Genomic DNA, 19,756 nt, shown 5'->3' with positions numbered 1-19,756 from the left:
CTGCATGGCTGCCAGTGTGCCGCAGCCATAACCAACACAAATGGCAGCTTGTTAAGAATGTAAAATCTCATTCTGAACTTTCCATCCCAGATATCGTTTGAAAAATCATCTGTATCAGGTGATCGAAATTTTGTTCTAGATTCAGGAACAACTGAATGAAAAAATGTTATGTAAGTAGGCACAAGTGGACAGGAAGACACAGTGTACTTCTTGCATGAAATACAACAAACAACAAAAACATGCCCCTCATCTGTTGTATATGCTGACACAAACAAGCCCTTTGGTGAATGGGACTGAAACTGTTCAATTCCTAATTAAATTAAAAGATGTAAACATCAGTAGTGGTCATTCGTTTATATATTTGTTTGTTAAGATAAATGTTTTTTCATCCATATCTTGGTTATGATTAATATTTCTTTTTTATGACAATTTGTATCACAAAAAATAAATAGCACTTTTATTCATGAATGTTGACTAACAGAGGGAAATTCCAAATATTAACCATATGTGGTTTGTAATGCTTGGAATTGTCAGATATCTATATTACATCTCTTTTACATACATTTTGTATTGGTGTATTGATTTAAAAACAAATAAAAATCAATGTGGTGGTCCATGAGTAACCTAAACATAAAACCTATAAAAAGAAATTTTATGTGCAATGTAAAATCACTTGACAAACACTGGAAAATGTGAAGATAAGACACAAATGTATCATAAACAATGTGTTACTTAATTGTAATTCCATAGGAACACCTAGTACTTAAATATGCCGCTGGCAAATCTAATTAATAACCAAGCTTCATGATTTAGAAGTGCTTGATTGCATTTGTATTATAAAACAAAATGAAAACTTAGCCTGGAGTAAAATGTACTTTTCCATGTGACTTATGATAACTTACATGTACTCTAGATGAAAAGCGTATTACTGTACAACATGCACTGAACTTAGGATTTGCTGTGTCTGGTTTAGCAGATTTTGCCATGTTTTCTGTGTCAGTATAAAAGCTGTTTATGTAATTGAGGGAAGGCTTAGCCAGAGGCATGACTACTGGAACGCAACCAGCTGTGTGTCATAATTAGATAAGAGGTAAACAAAAACGCCTAACATAAACAACAACACTGATTTTGTTTTGCCCTCCAACCGCAGCAGCCACCTCGAGCTCGTCCGCTCTGTCATGTATCAGCTGTAAACACACTTCTCTGTCTTAATGGTCACATTGACTCACTGCTGCACTAAGGCGATAGTTGCTTTAGGGTAAGTTTGTTGTGTGAAAGAGTGCGTTAGTGCATCTGTGTGTGTGTGTGTGTGTGTGTGCGCGCGCGCGGGCATTTGTGGGTCCTTTCTGAGTGTCCATCAGTCTATAATCAAAGAAATAGCTTTACTTCACAGTGAGTAGCGTTGAGGATCCCAAATAGCAGAAGGAGCACTGGATCAGTAACAATTTTACTGCGGTTGCTATGCAACACAAAATTTGCCATCTACATGCAACATGCGTGTTTACTATCATATGGTTATCCTGATATAATAAGGAAGATAATGTCATGAATTCACTAAGTTAATGTCTGACTTATAGAATGAGTCACTTGTTCAGTTTTGTATACTTGTACAAAAACTATATCTAATTAGCATCTGATTCTTCAAGCCTTTGTACACCATTTAAATTATTTCATTTTCTTGTGACCAGCTCTCACTCATTACAGCTCAGCACATTAAATCACATGGTTAGACTCAAGAAAAAAACAAAAATATATTCAAGACATTTATTCAAGACATAGAACAAGGTGAAAGGAAAACATTTTGCAACTAAAATAATTTCTTAAAAATCAGACAGCAACAGTGTTGACTCGTTGTTAAACACTGACTTGATGAAAGTCAAGTCAAGTCATGATTGCAGACCAAAAAAAAAAACCCCAAGGCAGGGTTACTGACCTGGTAGCCTGGCTGCCTCTGGGTGGGTCCGGGGCGGGCATGGGGTTTTGGGGGTGCTTCGTCTCTGGGCTGGGGCCCTGGCTGGGCCTTGGGGGCTTGGGTCCTGGTTGGTGTGTCGCCGGGATTGTGGGCGGGTGGGTGTATGGGGGCTCAGCCCTGGCGCGGGGTGCCACCGGTACATCGAGCCACCTGAGGGGCTCTTCAACCTGTGGGGGAGGCTGTTACATCTTTGCAGGTGGTCTCCTCTCTCCGGGAACTCACTTTGCAGGTGGGGGAGAGATATAGGAGAAGTGGAGGAAGAACTCAGCCTGGGTGTCTATTGTCTTGTGTAGTCTGGGAGATGAGTGGATGGTGGGGTCAGGTGGGCTGCCCCGGGCTCTGTGGGGCTGGGCGGCGCTGCTGAACTGGGCGCCGGTCTGGATGGGCCTGAGCCCTCTTGCCCTGGTGGGTTCCAGAGTATGGGGGTGCCTACTGGGGTCAGCGGGGGAGCTGGATCATGGGCCACTTGCCCCTCCCTTCCTTCCCTCCCCATCTCCAGCTGCCTCCCTCTTCCCGCTCCACCACAATCACCCACACATGCAGGGCTGTGGGGTGAAGGTGTGTCACTAGGGTGCAGGGGAGGCATCCCCCCTTCTGTCCCACTCTGGCTGCCTGTGTCTCAATTTTATCTCTTTATCTCACAACTTAGACATTCACATTACTCACACTCTCATAACACATACATATAGGACCTTGGGGGTGGGCATGCTACACGGCATCCAGAAGACCGTCAGGGTGTACAACCTCACCTCTGGCACCATTGCCCACCTCTCAATTTTAAATACACGTATACATTGAGGGCTATCAGGAGGGGCTATGCACTTACCTGCTGCTCTCTGGTAGGTAGCTACATGCCCTCCTGGGTTTTAAATGCACCTTAGAACGCACGTGCATCAACACTACATATGAGCGGGCGGAGGTTGGTTTGGAGTCTTCACACCCCCCGTTCTCTGTTGCCTGTTGGGGTGGGGGGCTGGGAGGAGGAGTTGGCCATCTGATTGGGGTCTGGAATGTGGGGCCTCCCTGCTGCTGCGGAGTCGGGGAGGTCTGCTTTTCTCCACCCCAGGGAAGAGGGTAACACTACCTGGGTCTGGGTGCAGTTTCCCCCTCTAGGGGCAAGGGTACCTAGACCTGTGGTATAGAGTACGGGTGTGTTTTTGTGTGTACAGTGTCTCTTTGTGTGTGCCTACACGTTGGGTGAGTGCTGAGTATTTGCATATGAGAGCATGATGGCAATGAATGGATGTTCGTATCTGTGTTTGTCTGTGTCTATATGTAAGGTGGGGTATCAGACGCCACCTCTCTAGGGACATCTCAGGCCCTCCAAGTTATGAGGCCTATCTCCCCCCACCACTCCCCCTGCTAGTGGCAGAAATCGGTGCATTGGTGGTTCTTGGTGTCCGGGGATGGGTGTTCAGGTACGCACCGGCTCACTCTTGTTGGCTGCTTGTTAGGGCCTGGAGCCTGGGGCTCGCTCGGGCCCCCTTTCTCAAGAGGTGATCCAGGTGATTGATATATGTATTTTTTGTCTGTTTGTTTTGTTGGTTTTTGTTTTTTGCCCTTTATCACCGTTTCTCTTCTCCACTGTTTTTCTTTCCCCACCTCTCGTTCTTTCTCCATTTTCTTCCCCCCAGTCTGTCCCATTTGTAGCAAGTGAAATAAAATAAAATAAACAATAAAAACAAAGGTCAATTAAATGGACCAATACGGCAAGGCTGGGATGGTCCATTTGGTAAAGTAAATCCGTTGGACATCTTTCTTGGCCTTTAGACAATAATTCTGATGGCAAAAGAACCAAATGGGAGAGTTGGGGGGAAAAAAAAAAGAAAAAAGAAAAATCCCAAGGCAGACTCAGACTGATATTTTTAGTGCTTTAATATGGAAGTAAGTAGAGTTTAGGTAACAAAGACAGTTTGTAATCTGTGTTTAAATGAGTGGGCAGGCAGGTAAGTTTGCAAAGAGCTTACAGATTTTGCTTGTCTGAGTCAAGATGGAGGATGGGGATGGGATGCACTGTTCCGAGGCTTCGGCGCGTGTGTTGAGATATCCAGGAAAGCTTTTATGAAGCGCTCTCTGAGTGTTGCTTCTTTAAGGAAAAGGGATGTGACTGATGATGGATGGATGGACATAATATGCTTGAAGTATATGAAGTATGCTACTACTATAATACTCACCAGTTGTGTTTTTGTTTTCTTTGCAAAGTATTTGCTGTGTGCCAAGCAACTGGGGTACAACAACACCTGATCTATGGGTATCATCTATGCAGTTGCATATATCCAAGCCTTTGTAGGCTTGCTGTGGGATACTTGTACGCCCCTGCCTCCTCAGTACCATGTGAAAGGGTTTTTGCCAAAGCTGGAGAGGTTATTACCTAAAAGAAAAACTACCAGCGTGGAAAGAAAATATTATTTCTTACTTTTTGTCATTTCAGTATTCAAAAGCACAATCCCTGTCCCATCATTTTAAAACATTGGAACAGTTTTAACATAAACGTCTCGTATCCTGTTGTATTTATTTAAACACTGACTGTAATCATATGGACATTTATAGACTTCTGTTTGTTTTACTTTAAAAAAAAGTGTTTTTGGTAGTGATTATACACAGATACTGTTGTAAGACAGCTAAAAGGCCACGACAATAAAAGTTTTGAACAGCAGGGGGGTTTGTGTGCAAATGAAGCGTTTCCTGAACCAAGTGGATGGAAAGCTTCAACGCTTAATGAGACTTCATCCGGCCATCAGCACTGGAGAGATAAACTCCAGCATTCTGAGTGCACAAGGTGTCAGTTAAACTGGAGGGCAGCATAACCAAGGAATTCCTGGGAGAGAAGATGAGAAGGTGAACCACACACAAGGAGACAATTCTAGATAGTTAGGCTTAGACCCTGTCATTACCATGTATCGCTACCTAAACAATCTGGCAATAAGTGGGGGAAAAGTCTATCCTTAAGTATTACAGATGATGAGATAATGGCACTCAGGTGTGATGAAACAGCTGCTGCAGCCCCTGACCACGCCTACTGGAAACCCCAGTTACACAAACACCTGAGAGCTGGAGAGACAGCAAGAGGGCATAGCAAAAACAGAAGGGGGGGGGGCTCTGTGGAGCAATAAGTGCTGGGAAGATTTCATGTTATTTATATCTTCAGTTAAGTAACAGTTTGTTTAGGCTCAGGTAATGTTTTTTTAATAGACTTTAAAAAAAATTGAAATAATCAATTCAGCTTTTTTTTCAGTTGCAGTACAATCTGCCACGATCTCACTCTGTCCTTTGCATCCTCTTCTGCCACACCAGTCCTCTTTGTGTCCTTCTTCACTGTAGCCAAGCTTCATATCTTTATCCAGCATATATTCAACACCTCCTCTTAGTATGTCCTCACTTTGTCTCCAAACTGCTCAACCTTATCTGTCTCTCTGATAAAGTCATTTCTAATCCTGTCCCTCCTGGTGACTCCCAATAAAAATCCTACAATTTTCAGCTCCACCACACTGAGCTCGACTTCCTGCCTTTTTGTTAGTGTCACTGTTTCTTGCTCTTGCTAGTGTCACACTCTTGCTGCTGTCCTTCTGTCACAAATCCAAAAATATATAACAAATACCTTAAATAAGCAGACACTATAAGGGTTAAATATGTTTTGATTTTCTATGCAGACTTTATGTTTATTGTGGCTTAAAAATGTGTCTTTTGACAGTAAAATTTACAGAGCCCTGTGCTATAACCCCCCCCCCCTGCCAGTGGTTCAGGTTCAGGTTACTTTATGTGTACCTGTGGGTTTAGCCTGCAGATGGTGAGTCATCCATCCACATTTTCCAAAACAGACAGACAAAAGATAACCATAATACAGCATAATAACAAAAAATAATAAATAATAAAAAATGCCCAGCATGGTTTTATGCTGTTGCTTCACAGCATGAAGGTTTGATCCTTGCTGTGTGGAGTTTGCATGTTCTCTCTTTGCTCCCGTGGGTTTTCTCTGGTTGCTCCAGTTTCCTCCTGCACGCAAAAAATATGATTGTTTGGTTAATTGGTGCTTTTAAATAGACACTTGAATAAATACTTGAAATGTGCAATTCACTTGTATTTTTATTTTTTATTCCTATTTATTCTATTTATCCCCTTCGTATATTTTATTTATATTGTCTCTGTATTTATATATATGTGTGTGTGTGTGTGTGTGTGTATATATATACCGTATTTCCCGGACTACAAAGCGCACCCGAATATTAGCCGCACAAGCTAAAATCAGGGGAAAATCCTGTTTTGTACATACATTAGCCACACCTGACTAAAGGCCGCAGGTGTTTCAATGTTGACTTATCATATGTAAGAGAATATGCACAAAGGGAATTGTCAGGAAAGAGATGGCTGTTTGGAGACACACCCCTTTTATTAATATTTTGAAAAACAAGTTATGGGTACATATTTGCATAACCTTTAGGTATATGTACAAGTAGCGGTAATTACAAGTAGGAAACATGTACTGTGCTTCATAAATGAGTAACAAATGTAGTACATAACAATAACCTACAGCACACCAGAAAAATAGATTCGGACTACCTTTTAGGCTCAGGTGCAGCGACACGGCTTTAACAAGAAGAAAAGTCAGTCATTCACCACCATCTTCCTGCCCACTAAAACCACCAAAGTCGTCTTCTCCAGTGTCGGATACAAACAGGCTCAGGATGGCTTCGTCATCCACTCTCAGCTTCTTTCCTTCGTTGTCACTTTCAAAACCAAAGAAATCCTCGTTGTCAGTGTCAGAGTCGAACACCCTCAGAAGGGCCGTGGCGGTGTCCTCCTCTCCATCATGCAGCATTCAGCCCTTCGAAATCCGTTGGTGATCATTGATGTTTTCACACTTTTCCACGCTGTCAGATTCCACCGGTGGAGTTGAGCATAACTTGCTTTTCGCATTGTTTTTCGCGCTACTTGTACGGCACTATGTTGTCTGGCGGATGGACACGTGACCAACACACCACTCTTGAACCCCGATACTGTGTGTCTGATCACATGCCCTTCCGCCAGGCAAGTGCCGTACAACAGCGGAACAAACAAAACAAATCGTCTTACGATATGACAAAAATCATGGACAATCCATAGAAAAGCCGCACCTGACTAAAAGCCGCAGGGTTCAAAGCTTGTGGAAAAAGTAGCGGCTTATAGCCCGACAATTACGGTATATAGAATATTCTGTAACTCTGTAACTTCTGTCGGTGCTGTGCTTTTTTGGAAATCGAATTTCCCAGAGGAACCCACCCGAGGGATTAATAAAGTTCTATCTAATCTAATCTAAATTGGCCATAGTTGGAGATGTATGAGTGTGTGGTTGTTTGTCTCTCTGTTTTAGAACTACGATGGATTTGTGACCTATCTGGGGTGTACTCTATCTTGGCCAATGGTGAAGGATCGCTGGCAAATAAATTTTAATCATTGTATCATTGTGATATTAATAAATGAAATTAAGACATCACAAAAGACTGCTGGAAAATAGTATTTAATTTTATTCACACATACTATACATTTACAATGCACCACACGAGCAAACTGCCAGTGTGTATAGTTATTTGTATATTATCATTAAAGTCGTGTGAAATAACACGTTTCAATTTTTTATTTAGTTGGCATTGAGAGTTTGGAGTCTATTTCAGGAATGCACCTACCAAGCTTATTATTACTGCAGCCATAACTTATGAGATGAGGTGCAAAGGTTGGAAAAGACTTGTTGGGTGCATCCAAACTGATCAACACAACATGTGTATGTGTGTTTCCATCATGTAAAAATCTGCCTTAATGTGTCCCCAAAATAATTCCACCTCATTCAGGGCATTTTGTGATGAGCCACCTGGTCTCAGCGCCACATCAGTCAGGTGGAATAATTTTCTTGTTAACCAGCTCCAATAAGCCACCTGAACACTACAGACGCAAGATGGAAATTGGAGTATAATGTGCTAAAATAGATTTAGATTTGGAATAAAACCTGACATCCTAGCAGCTCCAAACCAAAACTCTGCCGTCACAGATATTTCATTTTCATAAAGCACAGTGGCGTGCTCTCAAATTCCAATTATTTCTGGAGTTCAGCTGTCAGATCAGCTTTCTTGTTGGAACAAATCGCAAATAAGTAAAATAAGAGTAAGACGCTGAAATGTTCAATGTGAGTCTAGTACTTTTTTTTTTTAGATAAACAGGGATGGAATAAATTGGTAAACTAACAATGAGATGGAGTCCATTACAAGTGGTGTTTTTCTAGTAGTGATCTCTACTTTGCCCCAGCAGACCAAAGAAGTGAAGACATATTTTTTAATCATGTTACCACTTCATCTGGTCTAATGTTGGAGGTGGTATGTGTTAGTGTTGCACCAAACGTCTGAGAGTACAGGTGAAAATTAGTTTTCAGACTCTGTGGGAGTTAATTTAACTCGTCAGTCCCCGCCGAGCAAAGTAAAAGATCAAATCAAGCCCTTAAATTACAAAGGATGCAACGGTGTGTATCTGTTATTTAATGTCTTGTGGAAGTCACACAAGTTCACGTGGTATATCGGGTTGAGTGTGGAAGCCTGTGGAAAGCTGATTTAAATGCATTTAGTAACTCATTAAAAGTTGCTACAGTTTTTTTATACTTTAAAAAAAAATTCATAATGGAGTTTGTGTATACTTGGTACATAATATATAGTATTTAAAGGCACTGACAGGTACTTCAGCCCACCACACAGTTAGTTCCCGATGTCACTTGTTTGCCTCACTTGAGATCCATGCAGGCTTCTTGTTTTTTGGTTTCACATAATCCCAATAACAGCAGCAACATAAACCTAAACCCCAGACTTCAAATAGTCCCTTGATGAATTTATGGGTGATATTACAGACACTGTGTCTATGTTTTTCTACAGTCTGTACGTGCTTTTAACATCTTGATTGCATCAGCTGTCTGAGCCTGTACAGAATTAGAGTGCCGTGTTAATATCTCACCAGCTCTGGCTGGCAGTACAAAGGCAGTCACAGTAAAACATCTCCCTCGTATGTGAGACTCTGCCAGATAAGCAAGGGTTGATCTTTTTGCACGAAACCAAGCATTTTACTAATTTGAGTTGCTGCACTGGAACAGAGTTCAAAGCAGAGCTGCGATTTGCGGCTGCTTTCTCATGAGAGAGGAGGCCAGCTCTGTTGGCAGTAAGACGAGCCGCTGATTGTTCCACTCTCCATGGGCCTCTCAGATGAAGATGGAGAGTATTGCAGGACAACAATCATCTGAAAGTACACAAATTTTACTGAGCCGAGCATTGTAAGACAGACCACACAAATAGCAACACTCACAGATAGGAAGTAGGGAGAGAAGAGAGAAAAAAATACTTCATTTGTCGCTCCAGAACTGGTGTTGTGAATTTTGTGAAATTATTACTGAATCCATCTGTTGCAATTTCATCTAAATTCTACATCTGCAGCTCCATATCATTGGACTGCACATCACTTGAGCTTTTGGTGAAATAAAACACAATAATTTAATACATGAACCCCAGAGGTGTTCACAAGTGAATATGACTTTGAAATTATAGGCTCAGTCATACGAGGTAGTGATACAGCAAACTGATCTGGGCTTTGTTGCAGAGGCTTACAGAATTTATTATGTTTTTACAAAATGACTATTTTCAGAGATGTTTTATAAGCTACTGCAGTTTTGAAGCTAATGGCTAATGCACAAAAAGGACAAAAAGATTCTTAAGTTTGTTTGTTTGCTTCTTTCCCTTTATCACTTGTTATCCTGGAGTTCCCTCAGCTTATTCATTAGCTTTAAGGGAGGGGTATCAAACATATTGCATGTTGATGTCAGTATTAACATACTGAAGTGTATGGAAAGTTCAATGAATGATAAAGAGGTTAAATGCTACTTTTTGTTTAATTTCCTGGGATGTGGATGTTATGAGCAGTGTTGGTCAAGTTACTTGAAAAAAGTAATCAGTAACTAATTACTGATTACTTCCCCCCAAAAGTAATCCCATTACTTTACTGATTACTTATTTTCAAAAGTAATTAATTATTTAGTTACTTAGTTACTTTTTAAAAACACGATTTACAACCTGAATAGGTAATAAAGCGATAGATCTTTCAGGCCAGTTCTACTTTTTCTGCATAATCCATCATACAAAATGTAATCAAATGAAAAAGTCTCTTTTTAAAACTTTTTTTATTAGTTTTAATCTTTTAACTTTATGCATCAAGCTAAAGTTTAATTACATGCAACATTCTCTGACTGGAAGAAATTTGTTTAACATTTAAACCTATTTTCCGCACATTCCAGCACATAAAATAAAATATTTAAAATAATATATTTTTTTGTGTTTACACTCAGTCTTTCAAATAGATGCAAGTGCAACACAGCAGAAAATAAATAAAATCAAAGACTAGCGGTCCTGTTGCTCTATTTTCACCTGTAAAGCAGGAGTGGAGTAGGTGGAGGTTTGCCCTGGTGCAGGTGTGCCGCAGCGGTCAGTTGAAGAATCTGCGAGTTTCTCTGTAAATTTCCCGTTACGTGGTGCTTGCTTGGAACTTTAGGGGGTTTTTTTCGCTGTAAAAAGAGTTTTTCTTCCCACGCACAACGGACACTAATGTTTTTGTCACTTTTTATGGAATCAAACTCAAAGTAAGGTCAGTACTTCCACGCTTTAAACGCTGCACGGTCATACTCTCTCCCGCACTCAATATATTATCCATTCTTGATCTGCACACAGCTGTTGCCACGAATGTTGCACTCGCTTACATCACTGTCATGAGACATTCTCACAAATAAATCATGGTTTTAGTAATGCAGTAATGCAGCGTTCCTACGGGAAAGTAACGGTAATCTAATTACCGTTTTTGCAATAGTAATCTCTTACTTTACTCGTAACTTGAAAAAAGTAATCAGATTACAGTAACTGCCCATCTCTGGTTATGAGACGTACTTTAACATTGTACTTGCTCTTCTGAAAACATCTCAGGAAGCCCATCGGACCGTAAATGTAAATAGATGGTTCATTGAATATGAACATTTTTTCATATAAAGGGAAAAGTGTAGTTTTCATTTTTCATGTTTCCATGCAGTGTAGCATGAGCACTAATGACTTTGAGATACCTGCTTTAAGGTTATTGTGCACAAATCGGTGGTTTGGCAGTTAGCTGATACAGTTACTGATACTATCATCCTGGTTTCACAGATTCAAATGTCAGTGCAAGTGTAATGTAATAAGTTGAAATGTGGTGGTGACGACAGCACAAGCTTTGTGGAAATGTTGTAGATTTTACAGCTATTCACCTGATTGTGTCCAAATTATTTTCCTTTACCTGACTAAGCAGTTTTGTTGTCTAAACCAAACCAAACTACAAACAAAAATGAAAACTACTTGTCTGACTACTACAGAGAGGAAACCTCAGGACCAGTGAATTTCTTTGTCCAGGACTCTTTGCAGTCCTGTGAAAAATTAAATAATGAATAATGATTTAAGAGCCAAGTAGAAGTAGATTTAAGTAATTGTTTTCTTTATAATGATCAGCCTCTCACAGTACTATGGAGGAATTTTTACTGTTCTTTATAGAACTGCTTTATGTCACTGAGATTTGTGGGCATTAATTTGCATAGATCTCTCAAGAGGCACAGGAATTCATTTGGGTGAGATCTGGATTGTGACTGGACCATTGATTCTTTTTTTATCCATTTTCTTGTGGATTTGCTTTTTTGTTGATTGTGATTGTCCTGTTGCATGACCAAGTTTCAGCTAGGCTTTAGCTGTTTTACAGATGACCCCCCATTTGACTCTAGAATACGGCGTACGGAGGAGTTCACAGTTTACTCAGTAACTGCAAGGTGTCCGGGTTCTGTGGCTGCAAAGCAAACCCAAACCCCTCCACCACCGTGTTTGACAGCTGGTATTTGGTGTTTGTGCTGATATGCTGTGTTTGGTTTTCACCAAACATGCCACGATGTCAGACATCGCCACTTAGATCTCATCAGTCCAAAGAACATTGATCTAGAAGTCTTGTGGTTTGTTCATGTGCAGATTTGTAAACCTAAACTGTGCTATCTCCTTCTAGAGGTCTTTGTTTGATCTGTTTCAAATTGTACTGTCATGAATTTTTGGAGCTGTTGGGTTTTTCTCAGTTTCTCTGAGCATTGCACCATTTGACCTTTGGATACATTTGCTGGGACGTCTGCACAATTGTGTTAACACCACACTAGCAAACTGCCAAAACCTCTGTTTTTATAGATATGATATTAATTAATCAGTCCTTTGAAAACAGTCTCCTTGTTTTCATGTGCCTGTGTGAATTTATTCAATAATAAATAAATACAAAGCAGTTGTGCTTGTTGTGTCCCACTACATGGAACCAATGGGAAAACAGCATGCATTTCCAAAAAACCAAGAAATAACTGAACTTTGACAAGGTGTGTATATTTCCTACTGATCCAAAGCTCATCAGCACAACTCAATTCAAGAGAAATAATTTAATTTTGAATTTTATGCATTTTCAAACACATGAATAGATACTGGTAGATTGATTTTGTTTGTGTGGGTTGGTTTAGTTTGAGTTAATCCAGTTAAAACTCAGTAGATTCCACCTGTGACTGCCAAGTCATAGCTATGGGAATTTGTGTCCTTGAATTGAAATGAGCCAGACTGTATATCTGGGTGTTCATATTATGCAAATATGGCTAACTCCTGATTTTGTTGTCCTGTTTTTCCAGAATGCAGGAGAGGGACCTACAGAGCATGTACGGAAGGGCGCTGCTGCTGACCGTCTGTATGGTGTCTCTCTGGGGACAGCTGACCAGTGCATCGTCACATAGGAGCCACATAGGTACACTGCATGTCCTTCCATTCATTAGTTTCGCATTGACCAGTGGCTGAACAGAGTGCTATCTTTCATAAATCATTGTTCATTCATACTATACAGAAACTCAGAAACACACACACAGCAGGATGTTCTGGGCAGGATGCCCAGAACAAATAAAGTCTGTTACTATGTCTGAGCAACCTCTGTAGTGAAGGAACTCAGGAAAGCATATAGTCACTGTATTATCCCATTAAAAGCCAGCAAAATCTTGTGAAATGATTTTTCTTGAAAATAATGAGCTTGTTTGACTTCAAGATGGGCAGAAAAGCAAAAACCAGGAGCAGCAGACTGTGACAAACACACCAGCAGAATACATATTTAAAGGCGATTCATGCTCAGTTAGAACAAAAACTAACACATGCTATCACTGTGCTCACATGTCTAGTTAAGTAGATTGTAATGATTATTGAGAGAAGCCAATAAATTTCCCTGCATACACTTCTTTGTAATTTACTTCCCAGGGATTTATACCAGTACCTGTTAGGAATTATGCATGCATATTGTGTTATTAAATTTTTATTCTGAGCTGTAAATCATCGCTTTAAGTTTCTATTTTACTTGCTATGATGGGCTAACATTTCCCCCCAAAAATATAACACCTGATGTGTTTTCTGATGTGGAAGGATTACAGTTGAGTGCTTTCAGTGGATCCATTCTGACCAAATTGGTACCCCAGTCACAGCATGTCAGACCCAATTCCTTATAGCTCAGTCACATGTTGTGGTCACATTTCATCTCAATGACTTTTTAAAAAGAAATTGATATGATTTGTTCAACTTTCTTGGCTTCTAAACAGCAAGGCAAAGATGTACTTTAAGGTTGTGTTTTGTGCACATTAAAATTCAACAGTTTAGCAGCCTTGTAAGTCAAGCATCAAATGGAAAAAAGTAATACCAGTACACTAAGTGCATGCATGCGTCTCAGTGTGTGTGTGTGTGTGTGTGTTTGAAGCAGAGGACAAGACCTTTCAAAGCGATTTTCCTTAATGGAGAGATGGCCTGATCCCTGGGCGTAACGGTAGAAACTGTGACTACACATTGAGATAATGAGCCTTATTCCACTGGAGGACAAACAGCACACAGTGGCTTGAGGGAAACAGCTCCATGTTAGCTGAAAACATATAACCAGCAAAAGACTTTGATAGAGCCAAAACAGGATGGACTACACAAGGAGACTGTACATATTATATGTCACAAATGGATTGCACTACATACCTTGTCTGTGTATGTTCAAATCAAATCAAATCAAAAACAGAGGCTGATAAATATGGCAAATATAACTGTATGTCAACCTGTTTTTTGACTTTGCTATTGCTAGATTAATAATTTGATTCATCATTCATAGGTGCACAGCTATTGAATATTTTCTTGTTAACTTAAGGTATATGTTTTAGTAAAATGTAATCATTCAACTTTTTAAATCAGTATAGAGAGCTCCACCACATCTAACTTTGTGTTCCTGTGTCCTAAACCAGCATTATTCACATTTACTTATTTCACTATAATAGATTAAGTGTTCTATAAAACACATTTCCATTACACAACCAGTGATATTGTATTGCGTCTTAAATCATTTTTACTTTATATTTTAAGTGCATTGTATATAACTGCACCAACATCAACTGAACAATCAGACATAATAAAATAAAACAACTAAACATAATAAAAATATAATTTTTCAACTGTGAACACACAACATTCAAAACAAATACAATGTGAAATACATGATGTGCAAGAGTGGAAAGCAGTCTCACCAGCTTTTCCTCAAGAAATATGAAATAAAATATGGAACATTCCAAAATATGGAGCATAAAAGATAAAATACAATATATGGACAAACGCTACATACCTTTCCATACTCTTCTGTGTGCTTTGGCGTTTCACATTTTTCATTGTTTGAACAAAGACCCCCGGTACTCATAAAGGAATAATTTACACATTGTGATGTACGATAATGTGCTTTTAGCTCTGTGACAGCAGTGCGGGACAGGGCTTTTCCTGGTTAATCATGACCATGCACAAAGGCCCATAAAGGAAAGGTGCTCTGACTTTGACTGGTCTGCACAGGCTTACCTCACCCAACATCTTTCAGATAAACTGAAACCACAAGCTACACATAATAACATAAATACATAGTGTATATAACCCGATCACCTCTCATTTCATGATTTTTCCTAAAATGGATTTATTTGCCGTATAGTTAATTTTGAGGTGTATGGGGAAACTACATCAGTCATTTTCACCCCAATAGAATCAATGTAAAATGCTGCACTCAGCAGGCCTGTTTACACACATTTTGATGTGAAGGCTGTTATAATATGAGTCAGAACTAATGATATGTGACTGATGAATTAAATATGTAGGAAGGTATAGTGAGTTAAAATAACAAATTATTATTTTCACTGCTCTGGCTGTGCAGAGCGGTTGGGGGATGAACTGAACAGAGTCCAGAGTGTGGAGAACTTACCCGAGCAAGCAAAGGGTGAAAGCTGGAGCACAGCAGCAGAATTGGACGTGTTTTAGGTGATCTGTAATGATAATAATTATCTAAATCATTTCAACCCTATAACTGAATCCTAACAGCTGACTTTGTCAAATATTTATTATAATTAGAAAAACTAGGTGACACTTAACAACTTAATTCCTTCATGAAATTACTTCTTTGCCTTTGCTGTGGTCAAAATGTCCACATACTTTAGCCATGTTTCATATTGTTTCTGTTTTGGAGTGAGCATCAGGACAGCTTGCCTTTTCGCCTACTCGTGTAATAAACTAATCATTCCAATCAATATGTTCTGTATATATCTCTGTAGACTGACAGTAGAACACCAAATCCAAGTAGTTTGAGCGCAAACATGGTGGATAAACCATTAAATCATCAGGCTTACATTGAACTCTCATTGTTTTTGCATTTGTCCCACTCATGTGGTTTGTGTGCTTATTCCTGTGATTTATTAGGAGAGAGAGAGGGCCAATGAAAGTAGTCTGGCCTGTTCTGCCCAGGCTGCGTTGACACTTCTGTAATCACGTAGCCTCTCCCTGAGCTACAGAGGTCAAGCCAAGGTGCGCCCAATAAACAAACCTCTTTAGCCCTTCTGTTTACTGAAGTGGGGGCTTTGCCAAAGCAATTGAACCTTTCACCATTGCCTGACTGGAGCATGCTGAGCTTACAGCGTGCACACATAACCCCTGTAATAAGACCACTGCATCCCCCAAAGCACTATCTACATTCATTAGCCGGTCATGAAAGAGTGGAGAGGGAGATGAAGGGCGAGAGATGGCGCTAGAAGAAGAAGAGTGGTCCAGCAAGAGAGAGAGAGAACCAGCGTGATAACAACTACCTTTCGGCTTTACAATTTGTTTTGGTCCCATCGATAGGATTTAGACTGATGTTGTGGCCTGGTCAAATGGGAGCCTCATTACTCAGCTATTTAGATGCTTGGACACTTTTTTTTAACAGCAGCTCAATCTGTCTCATTTAAAAAGCAGGAATGAAGCTCTTTGTGGATTGTTGGTCAGTGTCTGTGAGGGGAAATGTAGGAGAGAGGAAAACAGGCGTGAAAAACACATTTCCCACTGAGGCTGTGCGATGCAACATGGCAGCAGCTCCCACTCGTTGAGAGAGGGAAAAGAAAACGCTCTAAGCAGTGCTGTTTACAGGTCGTAAACTTTGCTAGATTTTAAAATATCAAGCATTAAGCCACATGGCTCATGGATAACTACACAAATTGCAAAATGACTTCGGGGATCAGCTTTACACTCCGGTTCTATATTCACATGCACACAAGGGGCCATGCCGCCTTATTAATAAGATGAAACTGCACTGGCTCTCATTTGAATAGAGTAGAATATTTCCATATTTGCTTATGGTGGAGACTTTCTAAAAACTGCGTGATGCACTCTAATGGTTCGTTCTCGAGCTGATTTTTATGCTTTGGGGGATTTTTTTTGTATTCTATGCAAATTGGTTTCAACTTTTTTCACTCTTTCCCAAATTAATGGCAGAATCCAACAAAAAAGTTTTTGTTCCCCACACTGTCCCCATCAGAATAATTTCTGGAAAAAAGATATATTAGGATGTGTCACATTAATACAAATTATGAATTAAAATATGCTTACTAGATAAATTAGACTTGTTTTCCTGTGCCAGCCTGGAGGGAAGGAAGACTATGAAAAAGAGCTTTTCATGCTTGATGGATCTTGATGAGAATCAGGCGGCAGCAGAGCGCTTTTTCTTAGTGTTTAAAGGCTTAGATCATTTTAGAAACTCAAAATAATATAATTTGTTACTATCCAACTTTGAATAGCCTTGGGGTAGATTTAGTCATTGTGTTTTGAACAGTGATTTTTTTTTCTTCACAGTAGAAGAAATATTAAAATGAAATAGCTTGATTATTGAAAAAGTTGTTTTATCCTGTGCATGTCTCTTTGGTTTATACTTAACTCATTCATGCTTCTCTCTGTATTCCCATTTCCACAGATCACCAAATAAGCAAAAAACACTGAAAGTGAAAATAAATATAAAGTTATCTTCCACTGTGGCTGCTAATGAAGACTGCATGAAAAAGTGAATACAGTGTTGTAAAGATATTCGTATTCAAATATTCTTGATGAGATATGGATTAGTCTTCTTAACTGTTAAAATACCTCAAAATGGTAATATTCATGTTTATTATTAAAATTGTTCCCTTTGATATAAATACATTTTTGACAAGACCTTCCAAGTAACTTCACTTAGCTAACTTTAGAGCAGCATAATATTAGTTTTGCTGGTCTAAATTCTATTATTGTTCAATATCTTCAGCCCTAACAATGTGTTGATGCTATAGATTTGTAAAAATATATAAAAATCCATAAATAAACAGTATCCTCCATAGACACACACACTCTCTCTGTCTTACACACACACTGACACACACACACGCACACGCACACACACACACACACACTTTATAATAAGAAGTGAAAACCATACTCAAAGATGCACCCAGCCGCTTGAATGAAAAATGCTCACTGAATGCAAGTTTTCATTGCCTGTGTGGCCTGCCGCATGTATAAATGTGTTTCTGTTCAGCTGGCATACTTTAAATTTTGATGACATAGTGCAAAAATTGTAATTGCATTTTAAGTCCCAGGAGACGTTCTAAAAATGTCAAACACCCATGGATTAAAGATACAAATGAGTACAAATAAGAATAGCTATATTTAGGCTTAAAGTTTTTTTTTTTTAATGATGGCAAACTGACAGTGAGGTAAAACCCTTTTAAAACGTGGACTAGACAATAGCTAAATAATGAAATAAAACATAATTTTTTTTCTTTTTTTCTTTTTTTTAAAAACATAAAAGTGGTCCATTAAATGTGATTAGAACCAGTGATCAAGGTGCGAGAGAAATATTTATGATTTTGGGAAAAAAAATAGTTTATTAAATTAACAAATTGCTGCTAATGTGGTTACATTTTTTGGTTTTTTGTTGTTTTGTTTTTGAGCTCCCCAATCCCAGAGAGGGGATTCGATTCTCCCACTTAAAACGAAAGACAAATATCAGGTTGACTTAAACAGAATTTTTAGCTAAGACTGATGAATAGGCACATCAAAGTGCAGGTTTTCTTGGAAATTTCCAGAACGGATCACGCAAAGCAAAAATTGTTAAACCTGTGCCAGAGTTAACTAGCACTGGCAAGTTAAAATATTATACAGCAGAACTGCTTGACGCCAGCATTAGTCCTGCCCTTTTGCCAATTGGCTAATCTTTAGTGCTGCAGAATGCATTGGACTAATTGCTGTTTAATCCAGAGACTGCTATATCTTGTCATAATATCAGTGTATTTTAAATACAGGTCTCCTTGGAATTGATTTGAGTCCACCAAAAGGATCAAGTGGATTTTTCTGTGTCATATTTTTTCTTCATTTTGAGACTTCATCATATGTATCTATTCCAATTTCCTGACTTGTATAAAAACCTGTAATGCAGTAAATTTACTGTATCTGGGTCTGTGTTGGTGTGTGGTAGTATTCATTAGCCTTCTGCACAGTCCACATCAGGTCAGTGTGGAACCCTTGCCCAGAGATAGCATGACATTATACGAAGCGGCTGAGGAACAGGTCATCCCCACCCTGGGGATGTGCGGGGATGCGGCAGTGGAGCATTTGTCCTGACATTTGGAGAGCAGGTGGACAACACAATGGTGGGGAGGTAGTAAGCAGAGGGAGATTGAGATGGAGATGTGGGGCTGTTTTAGATGCACTGTGGGGATGACGGGGGTCAGCTCGCCCCATCTTCCAGTGGCAGGTCCTGAGATTAGAAAACCATCAAACGTCCTCTGCTATACACATCTGAATGGCAGCTATAGATGAGCCGTGAGTGGCTGTGTGTGGCCTTGGTTCTATCCTCTGTGTGTGTGGTTGTGTAGCTGACAGAGGGGAACAAGGGGACACTGTATGTGCTGAGAGAATATCAATAGTTTTATTCACATACACAGAGGAATCAAAGTTCAAGCATGATAGTTGGGAATTGTAGCATTGTTGCATTAGTACAGGACATAGTGTTAAAGGACAATTTTTGTTTTTGCTTATGTGATTATTCTTATTGTCTGTTCTAAAAATATAAATGACTGTTATACTATAAAATAAAACATTTTCCCCCAAATTCTGTTACGATCATCAAACCACTCAAACTATACTCTTAATCTACATATTGCTCACATCTAAGGGTCTGTGTAAAGTAAATTTGTTTAGTGCTCTCTCACATGGATGCCAAAATAACTGTCTAGACTGTAAGCATCAATTCTATGCGTGAAAAGGCCTGCAAATTTAGATAACCTACAGTGTGAAAAGAGCACCAAATGTGTTAGATGTCTAAATATCTATTTTATAATACGTTACGTAATTGTGAGCGTATTAAAAATACAGTTATGGTCAG

General features: G+C 39.4%; 1 protein-coding gene across 1 annotated transcript in view; it reads left to right on the top strand.

Annotated features, from left to right (window-relative positions):
- The window catches only part of LOC147331223 (chemokine-like protein TAFA-2), a 117,005-nt gene that overhangs the window by 57,523 nt on the left and 39,726 nt on the right, over positions 1 to 19,756 (top strand). The window contains exon 2 of the mRNA XM_086293390.1: positions 12,687 to 12,799. Coding sequence (XP_086149516.1) covers positions 12,688 to 12,799 — 112 coding nt within the window. The 5' untranslated portion in view covers position 12,687. The remainder of the gene's footprint in view (positions 1 to 12,686; positions 12,800 to 19,756) is intronic.

Source organism: Aulonocara sp. 'chitande type north' Nkhata Bay, linkage group LG5 (genome assembly GCF_057382095.1).
Source record: "Aulonocara sp. 'chitande type north' Nkhata Bay isolate Kocher_YH1m ecotype deep benthic linkage group LG5, A_spYH_male_GT1.1, whole genome shotgun sequence".
Lineage (NCBI taxonomy): Eukaryota > Metazoa > Chordata > Actinopteri > Cichliformes > Cichlidae > Aulonocara > Aulonocara sp. 'chitande type north' Nkhata Bay.
This window is presented reverse-complemented; position numbering and strand designations above follow the sequence as displayed.